Raw genomic sequence first — 21,974 nt, forward strand, 5'->3', positions numbered from 1 at the left:
TCTACATTCCCTCATTTAATCCTCACAATCTCTACCACTCACAAAACTTAATGAACTTGTCCAAGAACACAGGAAGCAGTATAGGGTCATTATACTACAAAGTCCTTGAGGATGGGATCGCTCTATATTCTCATCATGGTTTTCCTAGAACTTGCACAGTGCCAGGCCCATAGGAGAAGTTCTATAAATATTTGTGCAAGATGGATGGATAGGTGGATGGAAGGAAGGATGGAAAGAAGGATGGATGGATGGATGGATGGATGGATGGATAAAAAGGATGAGCAAGAATTTCAACAAGACCTGTCTCCTTCCAAAACTGATCCTCTTACTCAATGCATAAAAAGTTGGAGGAGAGATCATTTGTGCAATAGAAATTCTAAAACATAAGCAGCTTCCCTGAGGACCAGCCCAATGTATATATTATGGACCTGTATTATGGACTGCTGATGTACAGCTTGCAAAAACTGCTCTTTACACCTGTTTTATCCACTGTAAACTAGAGAGAGTAGGCCCTCCACTGCAGCATTGCAACAAAGGCAGCAAATGATGCCTAGAAGGGCCCCTGTCTATTATTGCACCTAGCTAAGAATGGAAGCCTAACGAAGGTCACCTGCTTTTACCATCATGGCACAGACTCATACTAAAGGAAAGACTCCATTTTGATCTGGATTCCCAAAAGCTATATGGATTTTTCAAAGAGCTTTCAGAAAGATTCCCTCTTTTGATCATTATAGCACTCTGAGGGAAAATGCTAAGCCTTGTTGGGGGAGGGGGGTAAGGACTGAGTATTATACGACAAATATATCCCTGAGCTCTCCGTTTCCCTCCCCTGTGTGGAATCCGCTTTTTTTGCTGGAATAAAGGTTAACTGAAAGCTGGATGAGTAAATTAAATAGTTAAACAGAAAGAAGTATTTTAGACAAATGGGCTGTTTATTATGAAATTACTTCACTATATGTGTCATTATAGCAAAAGAATGGAAAAAACCCAATGTCCTCAAATCAGGGAGCAAATAGACTATCCGCCCAATAGCATACTGTACTATTTGGCTGTAAAAGAAATGAGCGAGGTCTCTGAGGCACTGAAGAGAGTGTATGGTATACCAATTCTGGGGTAAGAAGGGGGAAAGATGCTAATATAAAATGCTCATGCATATATTATATATATTGCATACTTAATACGCATATTTACACTTACCTATTCAAAAAGAAGCAAGAGGGATAAACTAATAAAATGCTACCTTTATAGGGAGAGAGAGAACTGGGACAAGGATGCAAGCAAGGCCTCTCTGAATGTCCTTTGTTTTACGGTTTTGACTTCCCAATCCTGCAAAATGTATTACATAACTTTTTAAAATTAACTTAAAAATATAAAAATAAAATAATCCCTAAAAACTGAAAACAAACTAAAGCCAATATACTCCCCAGTGTATCGAGTTGGTGGCATAACCAGAGAAGAATCATTTCAAATAACTTTAGGTCACACTATTTTACACAGCCGCTAAGAGATAGCCTAAAGATAAGAAGAACCACAAAGAAGTCTAAAACTGCATTTCATATTTCATGGTTGGTAACAATACTGATATTTGGTTTGAAGCTATTATACACACACATACACACATGTATATACATGTGAAACTATTACACACACACATGTATACACACTTGGATAAATTATTCTAAAGTCACTAGAAAAAAAAGACTTTCAGAATTAGAGCAAAGAGATACAATATATCAAAGAAGTTAATTAATAACCTGCTCTTAAGTTTGAAGCAAAAATATCAGTATAACTTCATGATCTATTTTTCTCTCTTTATTAAAAAAAAATGTTTTTAAAAAGGCCTAACAACAATGACAACCTGGTACCAATGAGCAACCCTACTGTCCAGATGGTGATCTCCAAATATCATTTTCCTCTGAAAGGAGCCACAGCTCCTTGCAGAAATATGACTGATCCCAAGTCTAGGGCAGGAAACATAATATAAGCAAGTCATTTTTTATCATGCCGGAAAATGAAAGACTACTGAGCCAGTGCCAAAGGATACAGGTGCTAACTTGAAAGGGCACCCAGTGACCAAAGACTGGACAAATGGAACATCAAACAGAACAATGACCACTATGGATTAAAGCACATCAAGCTCATAAATAACCATGAGTTCATTACATTTTCAAATTTATCGGTGACTATACAAATCTGCTAGAATATAAATTGTTACTCTGGAAATTGGTAAACAAAGGGAAAGAATAAAAAGAAATAAGGGCATTTGGAGAACTGGCCAAACAGGAAGCTGGTCAGTTGGTGAATTAATTAATTTCGAGAGACAGACAGACAGATGGAGATCCATGATACACTGATATGAATAACCCTCCAAGCAACTTCTGTCTGTCTCCTGCCCCAGGAGGTTTCTGCTGCTTTACTCCTATGATCGAGACTAAAAAAATCCCTCCTTACAATTCCATTTGAATGTATTACTTTGCCTAACAGGCAGAATTTAACAAAATGCCTTCAAATTGCCACTCTAAATCAGACTAATACAAAGTTTGTTTTAAATCAGAAAACCTGGGGTGTCTGGTTGGCTCAGTCGGCTAAGAATCCGACTCTAGATTTTGGCTCAGGTCATGATCTCATGGTTCATAAAATCGAGCCCCGCATTGGGCTCAGCACTGACAGCATGGAGCCTACTTGGGATTCTCTCTCTCTCTCCTCTGCCCCTCTCTTGCCCAGGCACGCTCTCTCTCTCTGTCTCTCTCTCTCAAAATAAAACAATATACTTGAAAAAATAAATAAGTAAAAAATAAAAACTTTAGAAAATAAATAAATCAGAGAACCTAAGATAACTTTTTAATAGGAATTTAAATTTAACAGTTTCTTACAGAGGGAGGTGGGTGTGGGATGAGCTAAATGGGTGATGGATATTAAAGAGGGCACTTGTTATGATGAGCCCAGGTGGTGTATGTAAATCACTGAATAAATCACTAAATTCTACTCCTGAAACCAGTATTACATTATATATTAACTAACTAGAATTTAAATAAAATTTGGAAAAAGAAAAGAAACCCCCCCACAGTTTCCCAACATATAAAGGGGGGAAAAACTAATTTTTACTGAGCAGCTTTTCATACTAGGTATGAAATGCTTTAAGATATAATTATTTCATTTCATTTTTTCAGTAGCCCTGGGATATGAACACTCACATTTTACAAATGAGAAACAAAGTGGTTAAGTGACTTGGCTAAAATCATGCATTTAGTTAAATGACAGATCTGGGATTCAAAGAGAGGTCTGTGGATTGCATCAGGCTGCCCACAGAAAGAAAAACAGATCATGTGGATGTCAGACATGGCCAAAGTTGGTGGCGATGCAAATTACTAAAAATACCACGGAAATGATGACTTGCTTAATAACTAATCCCCTTGTAAGAAAATAAGTCTATCGGTTTATACGGTTAAGAATAAATTGATTTGGTACGTGTGGCCTTAGGAAAATTATTTAATCTAAGATTTGCAAAAAGGAAGAAATCAGAGTTCACTCCAGTCCACACTATTATTTTCTAGATTAGAAAAACTATTCTCTGATAAAGAAAAACTGATAAACTTACAGTTACACAGTGGGCCAAGATGCCGTCCACCTTATGTACTAACGTACCCTGGACTAGGCCTGAGATCCGCCTGGGCTGCCTGCTGAATCAGGGCAATGACTCCTAGTCGAGACGTGAAACACACAGATTAATATCGTTGATCCCAACCTGGATCTGAGGAGTTTGGGGATGATTTGTACCAGCTTTTAGCACTGTTTATTGATAAAACTGAGCATGAAGATTTGTACCTGGTCTCGCTAAGACCACCTGGAGAGTTCCAAGGCTAAGGTTGGTTATGGAGCAGGAACTCACGGGACCAGCAAAATACAGAAAAGAAAAATATATAAAAATATTTTGAGGGGCGCCTGGGTGGCTCAGTCGGTTGAGCGTCCGACTTCAGCTCAGGTCACGATCTCGCGGTCCGTGAGTTCGAGCCCCGCGTCGGGCTCTGGGCTAATGGCTCGGAGCCTGGAGCCTGCTTCCGATTCTGTGTCTCCCTCTCTCTCTGCCCCTCCCCTGTTCATGCTCTGTCTCTCTCTGTCTCAAAAATAAATAAATGTAAAAAAAAATTTTTTTTTTAATAAAAAAAATATTTTGAAATAGAAAAAGTATTATAGGGGGCGCCTGGGTGGCTCATTCAGTTAAAAATCCAACTCTTGGTTTCAGCTCAGGTCATAATCTCACGGTTTTGTGAGTCCAATCCCCGCGTTGGGCTCTGCGCTGACAGCATGGAGCCTGTTTGGGATTTTCTCTCTCCCTCTCTCTCTGCCCCTCCCCCATTCACACTATCTCTTTCTCAAAAATAAATAAATAAACTTTAAAAAATTTTTTGAAATCTATAAAAAGTATTATGAAAATATAAGACCAGCTGAGCCTCCATCTGGGGCTCTGCTTCCTGGGTGTTTCAACTATGTCAGTGGTGCCAGATATAAGAGAGAAAACTGGTCCTGCCATGCCACCCAGAGATGGTCTGTGACTGACAAGGACACTCTTATTTCAGTGCCGTTGCCATGGAGTATTCATGTGTAAACATCCTCATCCTAAGTCCTCTGAATCTTCTTAAGCGACTGAACTCTGTGTAACCACCACCATTAGTGCATTGGCTAAGGATCTGCCACATGGTAGGCACTCAAACATGTCTTAAATTAACTGGCTAATCAACAAATAAAAAGAATCTGAGTATCTTAACTTACTGTCCATCATTACCTTCTACAAAAGTCCTAATTAGCACTGAAGAAAAACACATGTAATTTAGTGTAATAAATACCTTTCTGCCCAAAAGACAAAGATCCTGTAATTGCCACTCTTAGGTCCTAATAGCCTCTATTTATCTCAAGATTGTTTAAAAGTATGGAAGTGAGAAGACTCTAGCAACTGCAGCAGGATGTTGGTTTGCAGGGACCTTCCTCTCCTTTCCCAGAGCACAGCGTGTTCGAGCGTCCACCCACATCTTGTGGAATCCAGTGTCATTGCCTGACCTTGGAAGTGGGCAGTGCTGCTAAGTGCATCCATTCTCAATATGGTCCATTTGCACTTAAAAGTTTAATGTTAATGTTAAAAAAAAAATCTATGTATACATTTATAAAATTACTATAAAATGTATTTTTAAAGAAACTATTTTTTAATGTTTATTCATTTTTGAGAGAGAGACAGAGCATGAGCAGAGGGAGAGAGAGAGGGAGACACAGAATCTGAAGCAGGCTCCAGGCTCTGAGCTGTCAGCACAGAGCCCGACGCAGGGCTCAAACCCACAAACTGTGAGATCATGACCTGAGCCGAAGTCGTACGCTTAAGCAACTAAGCCACCCAGGTGCTCCTATTAAACTATTCTTATAAAATTAAAGAAATGGTATAGAAAAGCTGTAGATGCCCTCAGAAGAATGAAGCAAATCAAAGCATGTGCATGTCTCTCTGGCTTCTAAGGATGCAGGGATTCCCAAAGGCTGCAATCTGAGTTCAGTGGTACTGCTTTGAATCTCATCGACAAAACTTTGAATCAGTAGCTAAAGACAGATGGCAATTATTTGGTTAATTTGACAACAATAAAAATGACAGACATTAAAAAAAAAAAAATCACACCCCATCCTAATCCCCTTACCAAAGAAATAAGTATTTTGCCTATTCTCCAATGAAAAGCAAAATAGAGTTCTCCATGGCCATTTCTCTTGCAAAGACCAACTGTCTAACCCTTTATAATTCTGCACACAAAAGGGCAGGACCCCAGAAAAGCAAAGGTGATGCTAAAGGACACCGATGCTCTGAAAATGAATGTTGTTGACCATGGCTCAGTGACAAAGGCTGTTATAGAAAGGGAAGAAGTTGAATCTTAGAATACTATTTCTCTGAAATAAAAAAAAAAAAAATTAAAAAAACAACTGCCTAGAAATGATAAAATAGCATAGGTCTATTATAATATTTCAATAAAAATCACATATGGATATTTATATACTCCAACACACTAGCCTCCTGGCTCTAATTATTTGCATGTCTTTAAGCAAGTTATTTAAATTTCCCTAGACGTTTCCTCAACTGGAAAATGGGTATAATCAAGAACACCTACTACACAGGCACTGGTTACATGGATTAAGTAATGTCCATACGAAAAAGTTTAAATAGTGTCTCCTGCTTAGTAAACACTCAGTAAATGTCAGTAGTCGTTTTATTATCACCACGATTAGTATAGAGCTGTCATTCTCAGACCTGTTCAAACTGCATGACCTCAAATGGAAGGTGCTACTGTCAACATCATCAATATTAATTTTCTCCTTATAATATATGATTAAGTTGGGGCGCCTTGGTGGCTCAGTCAGTTCAGCGTCCGACTCCAGCTCAGGTCACGATCTCGCGGTCCGTGAGTTCAAGCCTTGCGTCGGGCTCTGGGCTGATGGCTCAGAGCCTGGAGCCTGCTTCCGATTCTGTGTCTCCCTCTCTCTCTGCCCCTCCCCCATTCATGCTCTGTCTCTCTCTGTCTCAAAAATAAATAAACGTTAAAAAAATTTTTTTTTAAATATATGATTAAGTTGTATTTTTCAATTTATATTGTGCCCATTTGAAGTTAGGGAAGATTCAGCACAAATCACTAGTCACCACTTCATTAAATCCTCACAACATCGACATCTAGAAACAGGGGAGCTATTGTCTTCATTATACAGGTAAACTTCAGTTTTAGCTGAAGTGTAGGAAGCAAAGCGATTTGCCAAAAGTAACACAGCTAATAACCGGCAGCGGCAGGATTCAAGGCTGCTCTACCTCCTCCTTCAGGGCTCTTTCCCTTCTTTCAGCCTTTCCTAAAACAGCAACCTCATAATAGTTCATTTGAATCAACAAATGTGACCCTAAATGGGTTAGCAGAAAGACCACAAACGAGAAGAATGAAACATGAACCCAGATTCACTGCCATTGTGTAGATACAAACACAGGCCGCTCTATACATATCTTATGGCTCTGGTTTGAGTCTTTATAGACACGCCACCATACCCTACCTCCCCCTCCACCCCCCACATCCCAGCCATACATACACAGGGCACAGTGCTGTGCACAGAGCTGGTACTCAAGGACTATAGGAGACAGATACATGTATGGAACTTCATCTCTACCATATAACACAACACAAGCAAATGGCTCTGGAAAGGCCAAAGTATTTATCCAAATAATCCTCTTAAATATTTTTTTTTTTTTAAAGAGAACCTTAGCTTGAAAATCTTGTCAGATGAGATTACAACTATTTTTAACATTCTTGTTCAGATACATTTCTTAATTCTCCATGTCACTTGCATGCATATAAAGAGAATAAAAGATTAAATTAAACTAAATAAGTTCTTTAAATATATAAATCTCTGCTCAGAGGGTAAGAAGAAGGATTCAATTAACAAAAATTCAAAAAATCAAGATAAGCTTTATAAAGGATTATCATCCTTGTTCATCTTATTGTTATATGACAAGCAATCTTCCACTCTTAATTAGTCTGAATACCTTTTGACTATTATTATTTGTTATCTATCTGGAAAGGAAGGAAAAAGAATATGAGCTGGGAATAAAAAGCCTTTTATCAGAACACAGGAGACTATTAAACATAATATAAATTGCATTCACAATGATTATTAAAACAAAGCAAAACAAAACAAAAACTACTGATGACAAAACCAGAATGGAATTGTCACTGGGTGATGTTGCTTTTTTAATCCTGATGTTAGAACAGGGGACGAACTAATTCCGTGAGCTAGCTTTATCTAATCCTGCACCTTCCTTCACTGAGGGTGCCATGTTCAGTGACTACGCATTGACCACACTGCTGTGGGATTCCATAGTGAAACACCCCAGGTCCAACTGAAACCTTTATTTTTCCACAAGTAGTTTTATGTCTAGCCTATGCCTCCAGCAGTGTCCAACAGATAGCCAATATGATTCAATATGCATCAATTCCTACGTGGCTCAGCACTGTACTAATGCCCCTATAACTATAGGGGTCAAAATGGCACCTCTGGATGGAAATGGGATGATCCAGACAGCTCTGTTCCCCTAGTCTGGCTGGGACAGGGGTATATAGGATAGAATAGCAGTGTTTCTCGATGTGGGTCCTGAAGAAAACTGTTCATGGGAGAGATGCCATTAAAAAGTTGGATTTCATAGTCAAATGTATTTGGGAAAGACAGTACCCTTGAGCCTTCGTCTGGGAGTTTCACCACACAGATTGGCATATTAAGGGTAATGAAGAGTCCTGTGGCAAACAACTGTAATACATTGTTCAACTCAGCAGGTCCCCAGTTTATTTGACTGTGAATCTCCATGCCAGTAACACTTTCTAATACTGAAACTTAGTTAGGGAAATGCTTGAGACTACTCTGCATTTATCAGCTGTGTGGCGTCAGATCTAGCTACGAGACAACACTTGTTTCCCTGACCAAGAATTGTTGCTCAAAGGATTAGTGTAAAAATTAAATTAGAAATGCATCATTCAGATTTTGATCTGTAAATTCTATTTTATACATGTATAAGTAAATATGTAAGGAAAACATATTTTGAGAAACAAATGGGGAAAAAATATTTTGGGGTGACAATTACAATGGTCCAAAGCAGTATACCCTTTACAAAAATATTTGCTACCAGGGCCCCACCACCCACTATGTAGGTCTTTTCATGTGGAAAATGAAATAAGAAAACAAAGTGATCACCTAAATATTTCAAGCCAAACTCTCTTTCTACAATCATATAATTTTGCCTGTTAACTTCCAGATAATTCCAACTTGCCAAGTTTGAATCCAGACATGGAGGATAAAGTGGGAGCCAAAGTCATCAGAAAAGGTATCATAAGTCTCCACTAAACTGTTTAAGTAATACTTTAATAACAAATTGAGCCTTAGAAAGATATAGTCATTTGACCATCTTTGAAACCACTAAGGAAATATCCAAAATATTATGATATAATGCACTGAAAATCCCCCCATATCTGAGAGTTAATGTCCCCATATTTCTGAGCACCTAATATACTATGAAAAAAGACCTGAGTACTATGTACAATGGGTACATGTATCATAGCCTCCAAAAATCATTTTCCCAGACATAAAACATCTTCTAAAACAAAATTCATAGATTTCCTTTATAAGTTCAAGTATCTCCAGTAATTCGATCAAGATCCATTTATATTCATCAAGAGGATATCCTGGTACCATGGACCTGATCTACTTTTCATATTATCCATTCAAAAAATGTTTTCATTAATTTTTCAAAATTTAACTCACGTCAACCCATAAAAAGATATATTCATATTTAAATTTGAAAGCCACTGCCTGTTACATTCTTTTTAACTGAGAACCACTAAAAACATAATTATGCAAAGTTATCCCTTTCCAAAATACAGTCGGTAAAAATGTCACACAGTAACACAATCTGAGTCAATGAGAAAACAGTCAAGGACCCCTTACTCCTAAAATGGGGGTGGAGTCTGGGGCGGGGGGGAGGCAGGTAGCCGTTAATGAATTTATTAAACACTTTGATGTTAGAATGAACTTTCTCTTCAACTCATTGCATTTTAGTTTAGTGGTCAAAAATGATCATGTTTTCAAGGAGCTCTAAAGGCAGTGCCTTACCAGTGTAGATGCTGGCATTGGAAGCTGGGATACCAAACTGTGACTCGATGAACTTGGGAATGAAGGTAATGAAAGCAGTTACAATGGCACTCTCAGCTGTGTATGACAAACTCACAAAAAGGAATGTCATGTTGCTTAAGATCCTGACAGCTGCTCTTGGTAGGTCTACAAAATGACAAAAATGACAAATGAATATTATAAATAAGGGATGGAAAGTAAAATAAAATTGAATTGTTTTTGAAATGAACTGGAAATAGCCATTCAGCAATATTCGAGACTATTGAATAGAGAATAAAAGAAAAACTTGATGACTGATTAGAAACCAGCCCCTTTATTAAACAGATTTGGGTGTTCTTTTTTTAAATTTTTCAACTAGGATAAAGAAATTTGATACAGTAGCAAAAAAACATATCCATACACAAATAACCTTATAGGAAGTATCCAACCTAGGACTTCTGTTTTAAAAACTGTTTAAAACAAATCATTTACATTTTAATTAATTAAAACAATGTTATTCTTTGTTAAGACCCAAAAATATACTACATGTGCAAAGTACCTGCAATACAGTCCTACATTACAGTTTCCCCTTCATTCACCAGGCACTTCCCCGAGAAAATGAACTTCTCAGTTGTCATGTTCCTGACCCGGCACTGCAGACACCCACAGCAGGGGAACTGGTACATGACTTTGGACATCTGATCCTCCAGCCTCATTATGAAACAGGAAATGATGCAGCTAAAGGGGCTTAAGGGACAGGTCACCAGGTCAGATACTCCAAGGGACTCTGGACTGGAGAAGGAAGAGAAATGATCTCCAAAGGACAGCCCAGAGGTGGGGGCTCAGCACCTGCCCAGGTGCCTCTCAAGGGAGAGACAGTAGTCTCATCCTCAAGTCTTGGCGTTTATTTCATAAAACTTGCCATATATATGCTCTAAAATGTATGTCCAGGTGTCTTCACTGCAGCATTATTTGTAATAGCAAAAATTTAAGGAAAAAAACTAAATGTCCATCACTGGAAAATGTTTAAATAAGTTATGGCACAGCCAAATAATGAAATACTATGTAGTAGTTAAAAAATGATGTAGGGCTAGATGTACTGGCATAAAAGGAACTCCAAGAAGTATTTTTATTAATGAAGAAAACAAACTGCTGCAGAAATATACATATACATGTGTATGTAAATATATATACATGTATTTACATGTATATATATATATATATATAAAATAATATCTAAGTAAAAATCACACAAACCAAAACAATGCATTTATATGTGGTTGAATATATACTTCCCAATATATACAACACCAAGAAATTCTGTAAGTAGGAATAAGATTGGGAAAGAGGAATAAAGGAGATGCTTGTGCATATACTTTTGTATTTTTGCATGTTTATAATGTGAATTAACTCACTTGTATGTGATCTTTATTTACATATCTTGGAATGTATCATGGAAAAGAGAAGCTGTATTGTTTCTGACATGTGCAGCATCTCAGTTATGAGAACAGTTATCTCCTTATTCTACAACATAATAAAATCATTTCAAAAAATTAAGCAAAACTTGTTACTAAAGTTATAATTCATAGGCTATTCACTAGAATTTAAAACTTAGGAAGTCAAGACTATCTGCTATTATCATTTTAAAATGCAAATTAATTTTAATGTTCTACATCTTAATTGTTTAAAGTTTCAATGAACATTTTAAAATAAAAGTTAAGATGCATTCTTCACTTTTTAACATGGATAAACACACCAGAAAAAAAATAATTACACTACTTCATAAAATACTTTATAAATATGCATACTTTATAAATATGCAAATAAAAAAGTTATATCTAAAATTTTTAAATTAGAAAATTAAGATTTTCTTTTTTTTTAAGAAGATTTTCTATCAACATTTGGAGATGCAAACTAAGTTTATTTGGTATATTAAAAGGCAATGTGTTTAATCTAAAACATCTGGTGAAATTGTACATTTTTTAATCCAAGAAGATAACATACGCATCACATGAATGTTTTAAGATACTAGTTATAGAAAACTGAATTTTCTTTTATACTCATTTGGTATGATAAAATAGCCCACTAATTTCAAAGCTAACTAAAAATATATGTGATGTTGGGGCGCCTGGGCGACTCAGTCGGCTAAGCATCAGACTCTTCATTTCTGCTCGGGTCATGATCTCATGGTTCGTGAGTTCGAGGCCCGCATCGGGTTCTGCGCTGACAGCATGGAGCCTCCTTGGAATTCTCTCTCTCTCCTTCTCTCTCTGCCCTTTCCCTGCTTGCTCAGTCTCTCTCTCTCAAAATAAATAAACTTTAAAAAAACTATGTGTGACATTTCTGTCTTCTCTTTCATTAAAGAAAAAAAAGTGTTATTCAAGAAGGATTTAGCAAAAGTTGACTTTCAACAACTTCAAGTTAGCTTCCTCCTTTCTTCCATGTTTCTCCTTCTGTTTATTGGAGCTAAACCTTCAGCATACATGCCCCACAGGAGCAGGGGGACCAGATATCCAGGGTTGTGTCTTTTGCTGCTGGGACAGGGAATTTGTTCAAATATAGGAAGAGTGGGTTAAGTAAGTACATTGAGACTAATTGCAATCAGTTTCTAATGGCCAGAGAAGGGAGTTACAAATATGGACAGGGGATAGTTACATATCAGGTTGGAACTGAAGGTAATGGTGTGAATTCATGGGATGGATGGATGGATGGATAGATAGATAGATAGATAGATAGACAGACAGATAGATAGTTGATAGATAAGATGATAGACAATAGATGGATAGACAGATAAAGATGATAGATGATAGATTTGTGTATGTGTGTACATACATATATTTCCTAATTCTCTGTTCTACAGGGTTAAGAAGTAGTATAACACCCTAGGAGCAATGAGCCCATCTAGCACCAGTGCTTGGTTTTTAAAGGCCATCTTCCACTAAAAGGAACCAAAGCTCCTTGGAGCAATGTCTAACTTCAGAGCTGAGGCAGAGAAAATACAACATGAGCCTGGAAAATCTTGTTAAACAAGAAAGTAAAGTGCTCAAAGAATGATGGAGACTTGCCAGAAGGATACCAAAGACAGTTTGAAGGATCCTCAATAGGCAAACTGGAAGCAATTTGGGGTCAATGGATGCTAAAAGTGGTAAGTGAAAGTTTAATAGAAATAAGACACAGTCAGTCCTCATTATTCATAAATGTAGTATTTGCAAATTCACCCACTCACTACAATTTATTTGTAACTCCCAAATCAGTACTCGCCAGTGATGGGGTGGGGGGGTTTCATTCAAGGACATGCACAGAGTTGCAGGACACACACATTCTTGGCTAAGGCTGCATGAGGCCTCTCACTTTGCCTTCTCGGGTCAGCTTTCATGCTACAAACAAATGTCCTTTTCACAAGATATTGTCACATTTTTAGCATTTTTGTGCCTTTGGCGATCTCCCTTTTTCAAATGGCCTCCAAGCATAGTGCTAAAGTGCTGTCTAGTGTTCCTAAGAGGCTTTCATGTGTCTTATGGAGAAAATACATGTGTTAGATACACTTCCTTCAGGCATAAGTCATAATGCTGTTGGCCATGGGCTCAATGTTAATGAATCAACAATATACAGTAAAACTTTGGATTGCGAGTAACTTGTTCTATGAGTGTTCCGCAAGACGAGCAAAGATTTTTAATAAACTAACTTGATAAACGAGCGATGTCTTGCAATACGCCAAATGTCACATGATCACAACTGAGCCAATGGTTCTCTCTCTCTCCCTCTTTCTCCCTTTCTCTCACTTGCTCACTGCAGGATTGTGGGTGGTCGTCAAGGCAATGTCACATTTCTGTGAAATCCTCAAAAGGAGGCAAAAGCAAATGTCATTGAATAGGTTTCTTGTTAAAGTTGCGTAAAAAGAAAAAGATTCCATTGAACCAATAGATAGCAGTGATTCTGTTATTGGTAATGAAAGTCATCCTACACAATAACCCTCCTCTGTCTTGTCTCCCAAGGGTAAGTGCAGGTTAATTTGTTTATTTTTCTTTACTTTTTATTATTTTGTGTTATATTACAGTATTGTCATCATTTTTACATGAATATTTTTGGGTTGTGGAATGAATCATCTGAGTTTCCATTATTTCTTGTGGGGAAATTCACTTTGATATACAAGTGCTTTGGATTACAAGCATGTTTCTGGAATGAATTCTGCATCCAAACCAAGGTTTTACTTCATATTAAACAAGGTGTCTTTGAACAGAAACACACATAAACCAAGGTTATGTATTGACTGGTTGACGATTATGTTGTGACAGGAATCCACCCCTGTATTTCCCCTAGAGCAATGCTTCCGTATTCGCTGACTGAATGTTCATGTTATTTTATGAAATATAACTACCACGAATGAGACTCAACTGGATTTGCATAGTTTCAAAGTACCTCCCCACAAAATATTTACAAATTACATATTGATTTATAACTGCAATATATATTAACCTTAGAGAAATCTGGTAGATACAATCTTACCCAAGAGATAAAAGTTCACTAGGAATTAGCATTATATACCTTCTGTTTTAAGGCACTGAGCACAGCATCATCTCAGTTGTATGCCTATCAAACCCAAATTGAGGGTCATTCTATAAAGTTATCAGCTTGTACTTTTTAAAAAGATCAAGGTCATAAAAGATAAGGAAATATGAGAAACTGATCCAGATTGAGGAGGACTAAAATACACCATAACTAAATACAACATGTGATCTGTGAATTGGATTTGGACATTTATAAAGGGCATTGTTGAAATAACAGACAAAGTTCAAACAGAGCTTGTGGTCTAGGTGGTAGCACTGGATCAATGTTCATTTCCTGATTTTGATGGCTGCCCAGTGGTCATGTAGGAGGGTGTCCTTGTATCTAGAAATCACACACTGAAGTAGTACAGGACAGCAGAGCATCATGTCCGCAGCTTCTCAGATGGGTCCAAAACATTGACAATTGGAGAACTGGAGTACAGCTACTTCTGTGGCTTTTACATAAATTTAAAATAGTTTAAAAAACACGAAGTTTAAAAACATAAGCTAAATCCATACATATGCTGTCAAATCCCTGATTTTTATGCTGTACAATATATTTTAGATAAGTTTATTAGTGTCGTTTATAACTGTCATTGTAAAATTAAAAATGCAGCAGTAGGGGGCACCTGGGTGACTCAATCGGTTAAGCATTGAACTCTTGATTTCCACTCAGGTCATGATCTCACTATGAGGTAGAGCCCTGCATCGGGCTCAGAAATAGGCATGGAGCCTGCTTTAGATTCTCTCTCTCTCTGTCTCTCTCCACTCCCCCTCCGTCTACCCCTCCCTGCCTCTTGCCCACATACACGTGTGTGCTTTCTATTTCCTTTTCTCTTAAAAAATAAATGAATGAGTGCATAAATAAATAAACTTTTTAAAAATTCAAAATGCAGTAAAAAACCTGATGAAGGAGAGATGAGATCATGATAGTGATTCTCATTTTTTTATTGTTTAATGTTACAAAATGTTACAAATTCTATTGTAAGGGCAAGCTGACACTAAAACCGGAAATGCCTTAAACACTAGTAAAGGAGGAATAAAATTCAATACAAAGCACCAGAATTCAATAGCATGTAATATAAGCTACACATAGGGGCGCCTGGGTGGCGCAGTCGGTTAAGCGTCCGACTTCAGCCAGGTCACGATCTCGCGGTCCGTGAGTTCGAGCCCCGCGTCAGGCTCTGGGCTGATGGCTCGGAGCCTGGAGACTGTTTCCGATTCTGTGTCTCCCTCTCTCTCTGTCCCTCCCCCATTCATGCTCTGTCTCTCTCTGCCCCAAAAATAAATAAAAAACGTTGAAAAAAAAATTAAAAAAAAAAAAAAAGAAATCACTTTTAGCAGAAGTGTTACTTAAGCAGTGCGCTTGTGATGAGCATCAGGTGTTTTATGTAAATGTTGAATCACTGGGTTGGACACCTGAAACTAATATTGCATTGTCTGTTGGCTAGCTGGAATTTAAATAAAAACTTAAAAAAAAAACCCTGTTACTGTCATTGGAAAATTCTTTGCTTGTTCCCACGTGCACATCCACAGTAGTGCAGGCAACCAGCCGGCATGTGCACCTGGACCGCGTGTTGAGTTGCATGGTGATCGTAATGGTGCTCCGCTACAATAAATTTGATGGAGTCCCCCACTGACCTTGTTTCAGAAAATCTGAGATGTGTGGTGTGGCTGGGTTCCTGTGGAAGCTGACTAAGGGCAGAGGCAATAGCTTCTTGTTCTCCGAGGCCTCGCAGCTCACAGCATAAAATGAGGCAGCAGGTGTTGATATCTGTGTAAGTTTTTGACCATCAGGCAAGTGTGACCCAATATGTGTGAATATTTTGTGCTCAATCATAAAATAAGCCTACAACTTGAAGTATCTACTTAGAATAAAGTGGGGGTTTTTTTTGTTTGTTTTGTTTTTTGTTTTTGAAGAGTAAAGCTTTAAGTGAGCCTGGGTTTCATAGGAACCAAAAGGTGGCAGCCATCTTTTAAAGTGGGCAGAGGGAGAAACTCACTGGGAATACATTTAGTCTGGTGTGAAATGGATCCCATTCTGGAGATAGGTCTGTGGGGCACTACCATGCTGAAAGACCCCTTTTCAGTGGTTCTTTATGCTGATGTAGCAAGGTTTGTAGCATGCGACCTGATATCCCAAAACCAGCCGATTGGGCCAGGCAAAGAGGCTGGACTCAAAGGTGCTTCTGGAAGGTAGCCCTGCAGCCAACAGGCCTAGGACACCCCATGTGAACCACATGCTGGCCAAGCCCTTTATTTCACGCCCCTTAGTGTTGGCACCTGAGACAGAGAGTGAACTAGGCAGTGAGTATGAAGATTTGAGTGAGAGCATAAGTAAGGAAAAGGAACTGAGCCTCAACCTGCAGTTGAGTATGCAGAGTGGCTGTGGGTCCAGAAGCAGGGACCACATTCCCAGAACTGCCAGGGGCCCTTGAGAGAGTCTTACACTAGAACCCCACTATCTTAGGGGGCATGAACTTGCTTCTGTCCTTTACAAACTGAAAGCGCACATCATGCCTTTTTGTCTTAAACTACTGAAACAGACTTTCTTACATAATGATAAATTTGAAAAAGATATACTAACAGAGAGAATGACCAAGAAAATAAGAAGGCTTGGCTGCCATGAACTTGACCTCACTTGCAAGACCCTTAAGACAGGGTTGCTCTCCACCCTTCCAGTTCTGAAGTACTGTGATTGCCCACCATAAGTTCCCTACATGGCCATGGTCTTTCTTGTCTCTACTATTAACTGTATCCCTCACCAGTCTGCTCAGCAAATGTCAAGTTCATCCATCTAGTCTATAAGAGACAGCCCCTCCGGACAGACAAGTGCTCCTCCTCCGTGCTCCCACAGCATGCCATTCATACTTCTACTCATCAAGTCTTCCATAGCTGTGAGTGTTTACCTGTTTCAAGAGAGTGTAAATGCTACAAAAGTAGGACTGTGGTACATCTGTATAGCTTCATCTCCTAGCATATATCTGGCATTTAGTAGGTACTCAAAAACATATTTGGAATGTGTTTATTAATATTCATTATAAGATCATAGCAACAATTTGTACTAAAACAATATCCACATACTTGTAAGAAAATAAAGTCTATTCCAAAGATGCCTAATTTCCTCCTGAGGAGTGAGCTAGTTTTTAAGAAAGTATAAGATAAACGTTGGTCCATATAGTGGTAGACTTACCAAAACCACAGAAAAAAGTGAAGGACCAAATATATAATCCTTTTCAAAGTATGGCTTTTGAGAGCTAAAGAAACCTAAAAGAATTTAGATCAAATTATAAACTAAAGATTCCATTAAAGAAAACAATAAAATGCTAACAAGAGAAGAAGGAGGAAATATACAGTATTCATTCATCCAGCATATCTGGGAAAGAGGTGTTTGGTATGCTTGAATTTTTCAGATAACTGGGCATTTGCCTCTTAAAGCAACAAAGCTGTAAACATTTTTTTCTATGAATTAACTGGTATTACTGGAAAATCTGTAGCATAATTTGACATTTTCTTTAAGATTCAAAGTCACAATTATGAATGATAATATCTATATGCTAATTTGTTTTAATATATTTTTAATCCTTCTATTTATTTTCTGATCTTTTTTGGTTGCAGGAACATTCCTTCCCTATGATATGTCATGGTGTCTGTTTTTGTCTGCTGACATTCTACTTCCACATAAGCTTTTCTCTGTTACGTTCTTCTAAGGACCTTTATTAGGTAGACATAGATTTCAATTTTGTTCTTTTGACATCTATTTTTTTTTTAATTTAAACTGGGGATTGGATGAGGGGAGTGGTTTTATTATTATATAAAATGGATGATGGGAATGCAAACTGGTGCAGCCACTCTGGAAAACAGTATGGAGGTTCCTCAAAAAAACTAAAAATAGAACTACCCTACGACCCAGCAATTGTACTACTAGGCATTTATCCACAGGATACAGGTGTGCTGTTTCGAAGGGACACATGCACCATGTTTATAGCAGCACTACCAACAATAGCCAAAGTATGGAAAGAGCCCAAATGTCCATCGATGGATGAATGGATAAAGAAGATGTGGTATATATATATACAATGGATATATATATATTATTCGGCAATCAAAAAGAAGGAAATCTTGCCATTTGCAACTACGTGGATGGAACCAGAGGGTATTACGCTAAGTGAAATTAGTCAGAGAAAGACAAAAATCATATCACTTCACTCATAGGAGGACTTTAAGAGACAAAACCAATGAACATAAGGGAAGGGAAACAAAAACAATATAAAAACAGGGAGGAGGACAGAACAGAAGAGACTCATAAATATGGAGAACAAACTGAGGGTTACGGGAGGGATTGTGGGAGGGGGGATGGGCTACATGGGTAAGGGGCACTAAGGAATCTACTCCAGATGCACAACATAGCGATTCAACAATACATTCTATGCTCACAATTAAATAAATAAATAAATAAATAAATAAATAAATAAATAAATAAAATAGATGAATACTATGAAATACTATGAAGTTGTCGACTGAATTCTATTACCTGGAAATTAACATTAATCCCAGATATAAATGATAAACATCAAATACCAAACAAACATACTGACCCTTGTTAATGCTTTTCGTAATTTTTCTGACATAGATATTTTTGGGCATAATATGTCTTCTTGTGGAAAAAACAAAGATTTATCTAAAGTTTACAGCCCATGTCTAAATTCAAATAAAATAAATATCTTTTCAGAAACAATTTATTGATGTAAAATTCACATAACATATAATTAACTATTTTAAAGTAAACGATTCAGTAGTATTTGGTACGTTTACAATGGTGTGCAACCACCACATCTATCTAGTTTCAAAATATACTATTTTATTATAAAAATAATGTAAGCATTTATTGTCAGGAATGATATTGGAACTCACTTTCATTTTATTCTTTATAACTTTATGCACTTTCTAAATTTTCTACTATAGGTATGTATTGCTCTTATTTTCTAAAAACAAACAAACAAACAAACAAAAAACTGCAATTTTAAAAGGATGCAACAATATGTCCTCTTCCAGAACAAGTCTTCCCTGACTCAGGCAGCTGACTTAGGAATTCCTTCCTCCTGCTCCTTCAACTTTCCTTAGAATGTACATACCTCCATTTAAAGACTTCTATTGTATTATGTTTATTTTCCTTTCTACCTCCTAGTTCTTCATTCTATAGTAATTGGTCAATAAAGATATTTGTGAAAGACAGAAAGCAAGAAAGCAAGAAAGCAGGAAAGCAAGAAAGCAAGCAAGCAAGCAAGAAAGAGAGCGGGGCTGGGAGGGATTTGTTCTCCTGTGTAACACGGCCAACATACAACCCAAGCGTCCCTATTTCCTGCTCATCTTCTTTGAAACTAATGACCCCCACTGTGTTCCCTAATCATAAGTCTCCATGAAAATATTGCAGTTTTCCCTTCCCCTCCAAAACACTCTGGCAAATGGCATTCCCTGCTTGCCAAAAAAAAAAAAAAAAAAAAAAAAAAAGAGTAGAAGGAACTAGGTGACTTTGCATATCAGAATCCCCTCTGGGCCAGCATGTGAAGCTCCATGGCCATTTACCTACAGACAGTGGACAGAAACAGCAGCTGTCAAGGCCCAAGATACATCATTAGTGGTTACTGGCCACAGTACTGTTGTGCTTGTTTAAATCCAGCATCAATGAGTATTTTTACATATAACTTTCTAAGTAGATACTACTCTGATGAGTAATCCCACAGTTAATTTGCACTGAATATAAAGAAAGTGCTTTCTTTTTCAGGAATTCTTTGTTAGGCCTGTTACCATTTACCTCCTAAGCTCTAACTCTAAAGGTCTGGCTTACCACAAGATAACATATGCACAACAAAATATACGCAAAAGAGAAATGAAACAAGGAACCAGAGATAGAGAAGACATAAATACAGCAGAACATCAAAACCAGAAAAAAAGGAATTAAATATGTCTATAAGATCCTTGCTGGGCTTCAAATTTGACTCTTCTTCCCAGCCACCAAAACAAAAAGTTGTACAATCATCGTTTGCAGAAACGATCTAAGTGCTTTTCCTCACTCTGTTGTAGACTAGTGATTCTCACAGTGTGGTCCCTGGACTACCAGCATCAGCATCACCTGAGAAGCTGTTACAAATGCAAATTCTCAGGCCATACCCCAGGTCTCCTGACTCTAATGCTCTGAGCCAGGACCCAGCCCTCTGGGTTTTAAGAAGCCCTTGTGGTGCTTCCTAGAGAGCCTAAGTTTGAGAACCACTGTTTTCACTACACAGGGTTTTATATAAAGGGCAGCAGGCAATGCACCTATGGAAAACATGGGGAATTCAAAAGCAACGGCTTTCAAAACAAAACAAAACAAAACAAAACAAAAAACAAAAGCAACAGCTTTCAATAAAAGCTGCAAACATAAAACTAACCTGTAATTCAGCAAAGGAACAAAGGCAGGATGCAAGAGGGCTAACATAGCATAGACCAGGCTTTGGTGATCCCTCTTTGCTGAGTCAAGGATTGACCCCAACATATCCCATACTATACTAGTTTTAAAACACGTAGCAAAGGGCCACATGCAATAGTTCTCGATGTTCTTGGGCAACTCAGATTTGGGATTTATTCCTTCTGCTCCTCTCAGCCAGCTCCTCTCCCCATATCTGAGGTTGAAATCCTGAAACCAACTTTGACCCCTTCATCCCCATTATCCTCATATCAGTTGCCACATCCTATAGACACAACCTCTCTTTCTCTTCTCATCACTCAATAATTCAGTCATCAAATATTGACTATCTACTAAGCGGTATAAATTCATCAAGGTACATGGCGGACAAAATATCCTTGCCTTCGTGGGGCTTACTGTCTCACTGTGGAGGCAACAAATAAGATAGATAAATAAGTAAAATATATAATATGTTAAATAGTGATGAGTACTAAGGAGAAAAATAGAGGAGGGCAGGAGATAAGAAGCTTTGGAGAGGAAGGTGGAGATTTTTAAAAAGGGTGACCAAGCAAGGCCTCACCGAGAAGGGACACTTTGAGTAATATCCTGCAGGAAGTGAGGACTTCTGGGGAAAAGCATTCCCAGTACAAGAATGTCAAATGCAAAGGCCGTGAGGTGAGAATATGCCTGGCAAGTTTGAGGACCAGTGATGAGCCCAATGTGGCTGAAGTGGAATAAACAAATGGGGCTGTAGGAGGGAGATGGGATTAAACAGATAAGCAGGGACCAGATACTAACCCTGGTAGGTCATAGAGGGAGGCGACTTTTCTGCGAGTGAGATAGGAGACCGCAGAAGCTGGCAGAGGAGAGGCATCCTTCTGGCTGCAGAGTTGAAAGCAACCAAGAGGGAACAGGGATAGAAGTAGGGGGACTAGTTTGGCAGGCTACTGTCCTTTCCTTGTTTGCCACTCAAAACTATCGTCGCCTCTCCCTGGGACTCTGCCATAGCTTTCCACCTGGGCCCCTCCTCCCATTCTACCCCTTTCCCTCCCTAATCTACCAAATGCAGTGCCGTCAAATGTCTGCTCAAACCTCCCCACTGCCCCCTAGGGACAGATTCCATTAAAAGTTACTAGAACTTGGGGCACTTGAGTGGCTCAGGAGGTTAAGCATCCGACTTCAGCTCGGTTCTGATCTCACCGTTCATGGGTTCAAGCCCCACATCAGGCTCTGTGCTGACAGCTCAGAGCCTGGAGCCTGCTTCCGATTCTGTGTCTCCCTCTCTCTCTGACCCTCCCCCACTCACACTGGGTGTCTCTCTC

General features: G+C 38.3%; 1 protein-coding gene across 2 annotated transcripts in view; it reads right to left on the reverse strand.

The window, feature by feature from the left end:
• SLCO5A1 (solute carrier organic anion transporter family member 5A1) overlaps positions 1–21,974 on the reverse strand; it is a 151,711-nt gene that overhangs the window by 53,994 nt on the left and 75,743 nt on the right. The window contains exon 5 of one of the 2 annotated variants that reach the window (XM_043601172.1): positions 9,664–9,828. The exons of the other annotated variant lie outside the window; for it this stretch is intronic. Coding sequence (XP_043457107.1) covers positions 9,664–9,828 — 165 coding nt within the window. The remainder of the gene's footprint in view (positions 1–9,663; positions 9,829–21,974) is intronic. 2 annotated transcript variants of the gene reach the window in all.

The sequence above is a fragment of the Prionailurus bengalensis genome, chromosome F2 (genome assembly GCF_016509475.1).
Source record: "Prionailurus bengalensis isolate Pbe53 chromosome F2, Fcat_Pben_1.1_paternal_pri, whole genome shotgun sequence".
Taxonomy (NCBI): Eukaryota; Metazoa; Chordata; class Mammalia; order Carnivora; family Felidae; genus Prionailurus; species Prionailurus bengalensis.